The sequence below is a fragment of the Aquarana catesbeiana genome, linkage group LG03, assembly GCF_042186555.1.
Source record: "Aquarana catesbeiana isolate 2022-GZ linkage group LG03, ASM4218655v1, whole genome shotgun sequence".
Taxonomy (NCBI): domain Eukaryota; kingdom Metazoa; phylum Chordata; class Amphibia; order Anura; family Ranidae; genus Aquarana; species Aquarana catesbeiana.
The window spans coordinates 541,558,748-541,571,363 of NC_133326.1; the positions used below are offsets into that span (position 1 = coordinate 541,558,748).

Below are 12,616 nucleotides of genomic sequence, written 5' to 3' on the forward strand. Positions count from 1 at the left end.
ATACAGTAAGAGGTTACAATTATTTTGGACTCTTTCGTCCCTTTTTGGTCTGGCACTCCTCTCTAGGTTTCTATGGTTTGAGCTACTGTTGACTGCCCATGGAGGGAAGGCCTTCCTTTGTGAGGGCTGCCTTGCCAGAGCTATTGAGTTTGACATCTTCTTTCATCTGACTACATGCACAAGTTTGTATGTGTACTGCAATCACATATCTAGCACATCTGCAGCCTGTGATGGTTTTCTGTAGCATTGCATAATCAAGCAATGTTTGGACCCCACAATTCAGGCCCCTTATATATGTTGTGGGTTGACCATCACTACTACAAACTCTACACAGAAAATACTGTATTTATTGGCGTATAAACACATACTTTTTCACCCTGAAAATCAGGTACAAATAGTGTGTGAGCTGCCTTGGAGGGGACAGAGAGGGGGGCGGGACAAGCACCGTCAGATTACATACAGTGAGAATCTCCTGTTTACTTGGTGGCCTCTGTAATAGGAAGTCCCGTCTTCTGGGCTGCCAGTGGACCACTATTCTGTCTATCATAGGAGATTCTGATTGTATGTAATCTGTTAGCGCTCGCCCTGCCCCCATCCCTCTCCCCTCTAGGCTGCAGATGGGCATCAATCAGGCTGCACTGATGGCAATGGTGAGCCTGCTGCATTGATGTGGACTGATGAGGCTGCAGATGGGCATTGATCATGCTGCATTGATGGCAATGGTGAGGCTGCAGATGGGCACTGACCCTTATTTTGCTTCAAAGTTCCTTATTTAAAATTTAAGGTTTTTTTCCTGAAACTTCCCTCTTAAAATGAATGTGCGTGTTATACGCCGATAAATACGGTATTTTAAAAACCATCACATCCCCAGCGACAACAATGTGTGAACAAAACTGCACAATGAGCACTTCAGGAAGTGCTAGAAGACTGGAAATAAGGTCGGAGTGCCCCTGAGAGATTTGCCTGCTAAAGGGAGACAAAGCTTGAATCTCGCAGTATGGCCGAAGGACAGAGGGACGGAGAGAAAAAACGGTCATCTTTATTTAGCGAGACAAGAAGGACCAGAGATGTCACAGAGCGACACACAATGCCTCCCGAACACATCACATCAGCAAATAACATCGATTGGCGTGACAGGAGCAGAGCCGGGACAAGCCATCGTGACCGAGCACTACAAGAGAAACATGAGCATCGCATAGCACAGAACACCACTACACTAACATACCCAGCTTAGCCAACACTCACAATGCCATCAATGGGCAGTTTATAAGCTGAGCAATCCATACAAAAACTACATTTACAAGAAGGGCACATTTTGAGGTTAGGTTTACAATTTATACAGGTTTGCTCTTCCATTTTGTACATTTTACCTCTGTAGATCATAAAGCACAGTCAGCACCCCTACTAAATGACTGCTGAGGTAAGCAACACTGGTTTCCCATCAATGTGAGCGGACGGATAGATTTTTTTTTTTTTTTTTTGCACAAAGCAATAGTAAAATTACAAAGGAAGAACTACCAAGTATGAAAAAGGGGCTTTCATATATAAAAGAAGCACATATGTCTGCTCCCATGTACATATCAATAGGAAAGCCATACAGAGAAAGAAGCTGTTAACTCACATCGATAAGATTATTTGCATTCAGCTCATAATGTTCATGCGTGTATCTTAAAAACTATAAATAAAAACGGAAAGAACATTTCTATAGCTCCAACATATTCCGTGGTGAGCAGCACTTTTAGGTGACCGACCAAGTGTAAAAATTCCTTATTATACAAAGTTTTGGTGAACATAAAATCATGTTCAGGAGCAAATTGGCACAGAGATAATGACTTTTATTTGTTTCCTCTGAAACAAACAACTTTTCCCCTTCACGGGACAACGCAGCCAGCCAGCGACAAATTAAGGGAGCACTCGGGGGCAGGCGGACTTTAGTCAGAGATGGGCAAGTGATGCAAGAAAGCAGAGCGCTGCGAAGAGGGATAACCGCCGGCAAAATTGAGGAGATTTGGGGAGGGAAAAAAGATAAAAATGAAAAAGTTCTGTCACGGCTGCACGGTCCTCCATCATATCTGAGAGGCAGAATTGTCAGGTGATTATTACAATGTGTGCAAGTCACTAAATCAAGCTACAAACAATGTGAACGTTTATTCTGAATACTAACAAAACCTACAACTGGCTTGAGAGCAAATATTGAGCAGTCATGTGCTCACAGTGCTGCCATGCACAATTTGCAAAGAACACCTCTATCTTCTCCTTAGTTATAGAGAACTATCTATTAATTATTTTACATTGGCGAGACCCTTGATGACAGCTCACAAAAGCACTCTTTACCTGGATATATTAAGACAATTTAAAAAAAAGTGCCTAATCCTGCTGGGAAAACAATGGCGTCAATTTACTAAGAGATCAATACAAAAATAAATGTATCCATTAAAATAATTTAAAGGGAGGTATAGATCCCAGAAGCAGGCATTTCGTTAAAAAACAAATGCATTCATTTTTTTATTTTTGAATTTTGTTTTCACCTTATTTTAATTCACAGACTGAACTGGCTGCAGCAGAAAATGAAACATTTAGCAGCGGTATTACAAACACTGCTAAATGTGGCCGCTCCTGCTTAGGGTTACTAGTTGTCAGGGAGCTGGCACACACCAGCATCCTAACAACCATTGACTCGCCCCTTCTCTGAACAAAGGGGCAGGGACGTGTTAAAAAAAAATAAATAAATAAAAAATACGGCGTGAGGATCCCCCAAATTCCATACTCTTCTCTGAGCATGCAGTCTGGCAGGCCAGGAAAGGAGATGCGCACTCACCCCTTTTCCTCCTGACCCATACCAGGCCACATGTCCTCAACACTGGGGGGTAGGAAAGAGGGGGGGAACCCCAACTATCTAAAGAGTTCAACTTATACTGGACATTAAGAGATTTGTTTGGAACTTTGAAAAAAATGATCATCTCCTGCGTAATATCCATTTTGAACATTTATAAACCTTTTCCCAATTTCTGCCTATTACTTAGCATTTTGGTTACATTTTGAAGCAGGTAGAAATAATTCTGCAGAATGCATATTGTTGGTGAAGTCAAACTCAGTGGAGATCTTTTAAGTGGAAGTCCAGCCTATTCTTAAAGTGTTTGTTAACCTAGGAAAAAAAAAAAAAATAGTAATCTGCCAAATTTTACGATTTTGGAGTAGAGTTTAGATACACTCTAAAGCCCAATCGCTAAAATCTCACACAACCTTTAGCACGTCAAAGATCTTTAAAAACGTTTAAAAATCAGAAGCTTTCAATAATAAATTCCTGGTGACTGCCACAAAGGTCCTTGTTCAGGCATTCTGTTATGGGGTGACAACTGTTGCTCAAATGTGGTCCTGCACTGTCGCCCTGCCATATATGCCCCCTGGTGGTGACAAGCATCCCTAGCGACACACATTGCACAGCATTATCAATTTTAGGAAGCCAGGATACCAGTCCAGTGTGCTGAGTGCATGTAGACAGGGTATGAATGAATGAATGAGGCCAAAGGAAATCAGCAGCACTGAAAAAAACAAACACACAACACATCTGGTGGATGGGGGGGGGGGGAATGCAAACCAAGTGGCAAGCTGCACCCTCATTATGTGGGTCCTTTCGTTTTCCCCCTGACCAATGCAGCCCTATTCACAATCGGTCTGAGGAGCAGCCCGTCCATTAAGGGCGCACGGGCACCGCCCCCTCTATGGTTAAATGGATAGATTAATGCCACAACCACCCCCTATTCATGCATTCGGCCCCTTACAGGACACCGGGCGCATAAATTACAGTCGGGGGGGGGGGTTTAAGCACCCGATTAGAGCCATAGGCTGTAATAGGCTTCCAAATGGTGGACTTGGAGTGCAGAGCATTGCGCTCGGAGCCCACCCAGGTGTGTTAGAAAAGCAAATGAATATTCGCTTTTCTAACACTCAATCGTCTCTCTACCAATCAAGAAGCCAGGCTCTGATACTCATTTCCCAATTGGCTGAAAGGTCAGGCGAAGCCATCGGATACACTGCCCGCCCGCTTCCAAGATGGGGTAAATGTGGGGCTTCAATGTCCCGGCTTTCCTCCCGGGGGGGTGGGGGTGTTTTGGGGCAGAGGCAGAAAACACCAAACAGGAAGGATCCACAACATCACTACACACTTTCAGGTCCATGTTAAAACCGATGGCAGACCCAAAGATGCGCAGTGATTTGAGCTGCAGAAGATTGGATATGCACGAGGCGGTAAGGGGGCAGTTTGGGATTTATGATTGAGCTCTGAGCACACGATAACCTTGTCCTGGGTGCTGCACATAGCAAACTAGAAGTCATCCAGTTAGAGTTAATCTCTACTTTAACACACAGCATTGCAAGGTATTTTACTGCACAGAATAAAAGCTCATCAAGAAACACAAACCTGTTAAAAAGACAATCTAAACAGGATCTGAAGGCAGCGAGGAACAAAATGCGCTAACCCCAATAAAACACATTGTTTCAGGTCAGCGCTGCTTCTGGGTTCGCACACTTTGGCACATCGTCGCTGATCTTTGCTCGGCCTCACTAAATGGCTGGAAAGTGATCGAAATCGGCGATGACAGCCTCTAATATGCTGCCACTTGGCTTTGTGATTCATGGCAGATCAGTAAGTGCACAGATCATCAGAAAGTCTGCACAAATCCCGGATTATATCCGCACAAGAAGTCTTTCATGTGGATTGAATATCGCTTTCCGACATACTGCAGCCAGTCAGTGGACCCCAAAAATCTGATAAGCAAGCACAGAAATCGCCTCCGACTTGTAACAATTGAGCATGCCTATCTCTTGCGGAAACATGCTGTTACGGGAAAGAAGTGTGAAATGGCACAGAGGGAATTACCCCGCCGCGCCCCACACATATGGTCTGTAAACCAGCTTTAGCACAATCCTTGCAAATCTATTCGCCATGCTGCAAAAAAAAAAAAAAAAAAAATACAGAGCGCTGCAGAGAACCATAATCCCATCTCTCCACAGGAAGGACACAGCGCCAGTCACACAATAGCGTGTTCCGGAAACTGGATCACTATCTATTCTGGGCCAATTAGCATGGTTCAAGATCTAATTAAAATGAAAATCAACTTTAAAAAAAAACAAAAAAAAAAACAAAAAAAACACACACACAAAAAAAGTTCTCTGAGTATTCTTAACTCAAAAAAGTAAATTTTATTGCTCTCAGCCTCCTCCCAATTTCTTTTATATTTTGCTGTTATCTGTACTGTAACTTCCTGTTAGAGAGTGGCTAATTTCATTCTCTATGCTCCCACTGTATGTAGGAATGTAGCCACCCTTGCTCACTCCTGAGATAGACTTATGGCCCGTACACACGATCCGAATATCGTATGAAAACTGTCGTCCGAGGAAGAATCGTACAATTTTCAGATCGTGTGTACACTACTTTCGAGAGCCGATCACGACAGTTAATCAGATATTATTCGACCGGACAAGCACGAAAATTTTCCTCGTACAATACCAGATCGTACGATTTTTGTTTAGTCAGTATAGTTGTCGTCTGAAAATACAATACAAATACATTACAACACATGACATCACTTGCGATTTTATTTTCTGGTGGTACAAGAATTTTTTGCGACTTAGTTACCTATTCAATTTCTACTTGCGACTATTAAGCGAAAAAGGATGTACAATATTCGGATTGTGTGTACGGGCCCATAAGAACTATGGGATTTATAGTGTGAATGGAGCAGTGCACATGACTGCAACTAGTGTGCACTCCTCATTGAGGGGGAAAAGGGAGGGGTTTGGGAGCTCAAGGAGGACATTACAAGGAGGCAGAAAAACACAGTAAGAAACAAACAATTTCACGATAAATATATTCCAATTCCAAAAAAAGCTTTTAAAAAAAAAAAAAAATCACTAAAAAGAAAAAAAACGAACAAAGCAAAGCATATCTCCTTCTATAGTGTGTACTTACCTCACCCCAAAGCACCTAGTGTGGTTTCTGTCTGCCCTCTCATTCCTCTGCTATCTTCCATGAGTCACTTCTGACAGTCTAGCACCTAGCAATCCCATGGGACAGCCCCACCCCCACTCCAGCACACAGCAGGTGACTGCCAGCCTCAGCTGTGAATGTTTCCCAGTGAGACTGTGTTGGGGAAGGGGGGTGTCCTTCCCCTCCACTCAGATTACACACAGCTCTCTCTGATCAGATCATCAGATCCCCACCCCCTGCTTTCTGGAGCCAAGAAATGCTGTGTAAATTAAGTACTTTGAATAGCAGTAGAGGAGAGAGGGCTACATATAAACAGGTACAACTTTTGTAGGAGGATTTGTTTCATTTCTGTGCATCACCTGAGGCCAGTTACTGGGTTTACAAAACACTTTAAATAGGGTGTGTGTTTGGACTATTTTTAGAGAATAAGGGTATCATTTAGTGTCACTTGGGATTTATTTGCAGTGCATCTAATAACTGCAGGGAATTGTTTTAAAGGTATACTTCTGTTTAAAAAGAAGAGTTAGTGTAACATATATACTAGGGTTGCCACCTCATCCCTTTAAACCCGAACACATATGAACACAGGTTCTGAGGCTGATTACGGTGCTAATTAAACTCACTTGTTGCCTTATCTGCATTTAATTAGCCTTCATAACCTGTGTAATTCATATGTGTTCAGGTTTAAAGGGATGAGGTGGCAACTCTAATATATACACATGTGATGCAATCTGTCCTGTAAACCAGTGGTCATCTACCCTGTCCTCAGGGCCCACTAACAGGCCAGGTTTGCAAGATAACTGAAATACATCACAGGTAATATCATTTGCTGCTCAGTGATTGCAGTATTCTAGTCTGCATCTCCCCAAGGTAATACATAAAACCTGGCCTGTTAGTGGGCCCTGAGGACAGGGTTGATGACCACTGCTGTAAACGAATATCAATCTAAACGTTCAGACATCATTTAATTGCATAAGAAAATATTTTCTGCAATCCTCATCCTCCTGCTCCTGTAACGGGCTCACTACCATCACCCAGAGATTGCAGCATCCCTGATAATGTCCACCTGTGGTGGAAGGAATTGCTATGCCAAGGATTCATAGTCATATGTTTTCTGCAACACAGGTAAATGCAAGTTTTTTTTCTTTATTTGTTTTTTACACAATAAGCAGGCTGATTGATCAGGGAGGGGTTTAACTAAGTTTACATAATTAGTCAGAAGTTTAATTACTTATGAGCAAACAAAATATTCCGTTCTTCCTGTCATTAGGAGGAAATACTGAAGTGTTCTCTGTCCACTACCTGGTCTCTTGGTTGGAGCACCTTCTGTTGATGTAAATTTTTATCTCCTGATTCAAGAGACCACAAATGGACTGCAGTTCTGAAATTGTTGAATAAGACTCATCAAAAGGATCACCGACACTTCAACATCCACTCTCCAATTAATTTTCTAGCATAATTATCCTTTTCAGGGTTCCTCCATTTAAATTCTAAAGGCATTTGAGGCCAAGGTAAAAGTTGGTGGTCATCAAGGGCCCTCCCATCCGATCAGCACAAAGTGAATCACCTGCCTCAATGATGTTGCAAGCCAAGAGAACTGCAAAAGTTTGATTGGCGGAGCTGTGGAAGGCAGCATGCGCCCTTTCATACCAGCATAGGGGGCTCCAAATTGCTGATTATCAACCAGTCTAATCATGCAGCAAGCAACTAAGAGGCCATGTTGCTCCAGAAAGATGGCAACTCAAATGCAGCTGAACTGCAACCTAATTAGGAGTCCAATGTAACTGGACTCCTTATAATACGATGACATAGAACTTATGGCCAAAAGATTGATACTTGAACATCACATCTACCTATACGGCCAAAAGTATGTGAACAAGCTCCCAAAGGGGTGCAGTATTGTTAATGCTACAGCATACAAAAGACATTTTAGAGACGTATGAGCTTAACGCTTGTGGTAGGGAAGGCCATTTTCAGTTTTAGCATGAATGAGCCCTTGCATAGAGCCAGTTCCATAAAAGATGTAGTTGGACTAGTTTGGTGTGGAGGAACACAAGTGGCCTTCACAGAGCCCTGACCTCAGCCCTACTGAACACATTTGGGATGAATTAGAACAACCATTGCAAGCCAGGCCTTTCAATCCAACATCAGTATCAGACTACTTTCTTGTGGAAAGCCTTGCCAGAAAAGTGTCAAGACAGCCATAGCAGGGTGGGGCGGGGAAACTCTAGATTAATGCTCATGGTTTTGGAAAGGGACATTCAACAAGCTCATATTGAAACTCATAGTCCGGTGTCCACAAACTTTTAGCCATATGGTGTAAAACCGCAAGAGTTAGGTTTAAACAAATAAAGTTACTTATTTGCTTGTCAGAAAATATGACAATACTTTGCTCAATAACGAAAAAAACAGTTAAAAAAAACTTGGCCGTCTTATTAAGATGTTGGACAATGGATGGTCCACCTACCATTGCGCTGTGTTGGTACGTGGGGCTCCTGTGGTCACAGGCATCTTGCGTCAGCAAAGAAACCGCCTGGAACTCCTCGGCGTGAGGCTTGTTGGGGAAACTGGCGTGCAAGGGAAGGTGAAAGGCTGCGAGGGCACCACTCTCATCGTCTTCCATTTTCTGCCGGCTTGTCACCATGGCTACCTCTCCATCTGCATCCCCATACGGAGAGGCCGGTCTCTTGGAAGACATCCTGGAAGGAACAAAAGCGGAGAAAATAATGAAAAAGCTCCACATAAATCCTTAATGCTGTCATTGTGTCGTTAGAGTCCATTGTAACAGCAATGGCTTTTTGTGCACGAAACGAGTAGGAATCCATCCAAATACCACCGCGAAGAGTACACAGCGAGGAACAATGACCAGGCAGGTAGCAACAGAACACTGCTTGTTTGTTAGTGGAATAATCAACTAATAGCACATTCTTTTTGGCTCCTGAAATGAGAAATTTCACCTATAAAACATTATCCGCCAGGGGCCTAGCCCAGGGGGAGCGCTATTCTCTTACAATGCCTCCAAATCTGGGTTAGGCTAGCTGAGGGACACAAAAACTGGAAAAAAAATTAAAAAATAAACCAAACAAACCTTGTTTTAGAAATTACATTTAATAAGGAGATAAAATCCCCCATACAAGACAATAGCCAAGCTTCTTAGAAATGCAGAAGAAAACAGCTTGGTGAGGCCAAAAGGTTTTCATTAACCGCTGGCAGCATTTGAGGCTTAAGCAGCCATGCAACTGCAAATCTCAGGAGGGCATTAGCACTTTATGAGACTTGTAGTTCTTCAGCTGCTCAAACATCCCAGATTTAGGGAGGTGGAAGCATAGAGAAGGCCACTGCCCAGTCTAAGGTCCAATTTAAAAAAAGGCACCCATGAATAGAGCCATTATTATTATACAGGATTTATATAGTGCCAACAGTTTACGCAGTGCTTTACAAAATAATCATTGTTTAGGCATTGTGTATATAAGTATATATAGTGCAACACTACTATAATGGTAACTCTAAAAAGCACACCTTGTGCAAATAATAAAAATAATCAGTCATTGCAATACCACATAACAAAAAAAGTCCTTATTATAAAAAACACAATTCTTGATTGCTGTGATTTTCTGTGATATTCCATCACCACCATGCTTTTCTTTAAACATTGTGTAATTGTGCACACCTCCACTGGCTATTTTACATCTGACCAATCAGAGGTCGATACGCGTGCAGAGGGGAGGAACCAAGCCTGTTAAGTCACGCAGCCACGGTGGTGAGCGAGTGGACGCTCTTATTATACACATGAGAGTGTTTGTTTTTCAAATTTTATTAAAAAACGCTGCTTAACTGGTTGCTGCCCGCCCACCATCAAATGGCGGTGGGGTGGCTCTTGATCTGGGACGCCGTCATATGACGGCGTCCCAGAATGGTCACTCTCGCGCTAGGACACGGCGCAACCCCAATCTTTGGAAAGAGCCGTGCCCGCGGCTCTTTAAACATGTGATCAGCTATGTCCAATCACAGCCGGTCACATGTAAACAAGGAAGTGCCGGTAATCCACGCTCCTCGCCTCACACTGACAGAGTGTGTGGAGAGGAGAGCCAATCAGCGGCATCTCCACACAGGGGGGACATTTAGGAATGTAATCAGGGCATTGATCATCAGTGCCTTGATTACAATAGTGAAAAACGGTGTCATAAATCAGTGCCCACCAATGCCAGCGATCAGTGCCCACCAGTGCCACCAATCAGTGCCCATTAGTGATACCAGTCAGTGCTGGCAATCCAGTGCCGCCTGTCAGTGCTGCCCATGCCCATCAGTGCCACCCATCAATACTGCCTATCCGTGCTGCCTATCAGTGCCCATAAGTGCGGCATAGTAGTGCCTCATCAGTGCCCATAAGTTCCACCTCATCAGTGCCCACCAGTTCAGCCTATCAGTGCCAAAAATTAAGAGAAAAAAAAAGTGAAAAACATTTTTTTTTCAAAATTTGTTTGTTTTTTTTTTGTAAAAAATAAAAAACCCAGCAGTGATTAAATACCACCAAAAGAAAGCTCTATTTGTGTGAAGAAAATTATAAAAAAAAATTTGTTTGGATACAGTGTAGCATGGCCGCGCAATTGTCATTCAAAATGTGACAGCGCTGAAAGCTGAAAAATGGCTTGGGCAGGCAGGGGGTGTAAGTGGACGGTAGGCAAGTGGTTAAAAAAAAAAAGGACACTTACAAGATAAAAAACAGAGAGCACTATGTTTGCTGTGTTTGTAATTACATGACACTGGAAACAAGTACTTAGGATAGGAGGAGAGTCTAAAGAGAGAGGCTGTTTGTATGAGAGATCAACCCTTTATCCATGTGAAGCACGGTGGAGTAGCTGGAACTACAAGAGGGTGGAAGGTGAACAGCTGATCCATAGTAGAAGGGAGAGATCATTGAAGAGTCAAAGACACTGAGTTATGTTCCAGTCTACCCGACTCATTCTTGAGGTGAGCAGGTAAAATAGCCGGTGGAGGTGTGCACAATTATACAGTGTATAAAGAAAAGCACAGTGGTGATAGAATATCACAGCAATCAAGAAATGTGTTTTTATAATAAGGACTTTTTTTGTTATGTGGTATTGCAATGACTGATTCTTTTTATTATTTGCACAAGGTGTGGTATTAGAGAGTTACCATTATAGTAGCGCTGCACTATATATATATATATATATATATATATATATATATATATATATATATATATATATATATATATATATATATATATATATATATATATATATATATATATATATATATATATATATATATACACCTATATACACAATTTTATTCAGAGTGAAGTGAATGATTACATATACGGGGTTATACTAATTTTGCACTTAGCACTTTAGCAAGAATTAGGGTGACGCCACTGGTCATACACATAATTTGTTTAGGAATTATCCAGGGTCACATACTACTCCCTGAACAAAGATGACACAGTCATGTCTACCAAGTTGCTACAAGGTTATAAATGTTGCTGTCTGATCACTGGGGAGAGGAGACTGAGAAAATGCTTCCTCCCACCTGCAGCCCACTGATGCCATTATCTCAGCCTAGGCAAAGTCACCGAGTATTGCTCAAGGTTGGCTTTTCAATGATAAAAGGTGGAGTTTTTCCACCTGTGAAGTTACTGTGAGATCTGCACGAATCTGAAAATGTAAAACGTGTAACCACTCTCAAAGTGACCATTCTCAAATGATACACAAATATTAAACAAATCCTCCTACATAAGTTGTACTTGTTTATCTGCAGGATTCTCTTCTGTACATCCCATCAAAGTCCAGGATTTAAAAAGCTTGTCTGAGCTGTGAGAAAAAAGGGGATGGAGAGCTGAAGTCACACTCTGCAGAGCTCAGTGAGCTGGAGGTCCCTCCACTTTCCCTATTTTTGCTGGTCACAGTCCAGCCCCCCTAAATTCTGAAGGGCAATAAACCGGCCCTTTGTTTAGAGAGTTTGGAGACTCTTGCTTTGTTCATATTTCATGTCTGAGGTTTACAACCACTTTAAGGGTCACTTACCCCAAAACCGATATTGTAGTGTTTGGAAGAAGTTTAAGCAATAAACCACCTGAAATGGCAATTTTTTTTGTTAAGCTCTTGGGTGATCGCTCTGCTCTTCATTGGATATTATGTGGGGTCCCATTCTCTCTGCTGAGTGTTCATCTATTTTAGGATAGGAGAATGCAAAAGGAAGTAACAGAATTGTGGTGGACATCTTCAATAGATATAAGGTAGCTGTAAATACAACACTTTTATTCATTACATAAACTACATGTGATAATCACATTTGAGAAAGTGGAGGGGCAGTTCTGTTTGCCCCCCCTAAACCATGGGCCCTGCAGCAGTCGCTCATTTGCTAATCCCACTACTGCTACTATATTGTGGCTAGTGAGGTGGTTGGTTTAGGGCATGGTGGGCAACCTCGGCCCTCCAGCTATTTTCAAACTACAAGTCCCATGAGACATTGCAAGACCCTGACAGTCATAACTCCTAGAGGCAGGGGCATGCTGGGATTTGTAGTTTCACCACAGCTGGAGGGCCGAGGTTGTCCACCCCTGGCTTAGGGTGTCATCTGTAAACCATTGTGAAAGCTGATCTG

At 42.4% G+C, this 12,616-nt stretch overlaps 1 protein-coding gene across 3 annotated transcripts in view; it reads right to left on the reverse strand.

The window, feature by feature from the left end:
* The window catches only part of SOX5 (SRY-box transcription factor 5), a 300,676-nt gene that overhangs the window by 249,652 nt on the left and 38,408 nt on the right, over positions 1-12,616 (reverse strand). For 2 of the 3 annotated variants that reach the window (XM_073621454.1, XM_073621453.1), the window contains exon 3: positions 8,457-8,688. The exons of the other annotated variant lie outside the window; for it this stretch is intronic. In XM_073621454.1, coding sequence (XP_073477555.1) covers positions 8,457-8,688 — 232 coding nt within the window. The remainder of the gene's footprint in view (positions 1-8,456; positions 8,689-12,616) is intronic. 3 annotated transcript variants of the gene reach the window in all.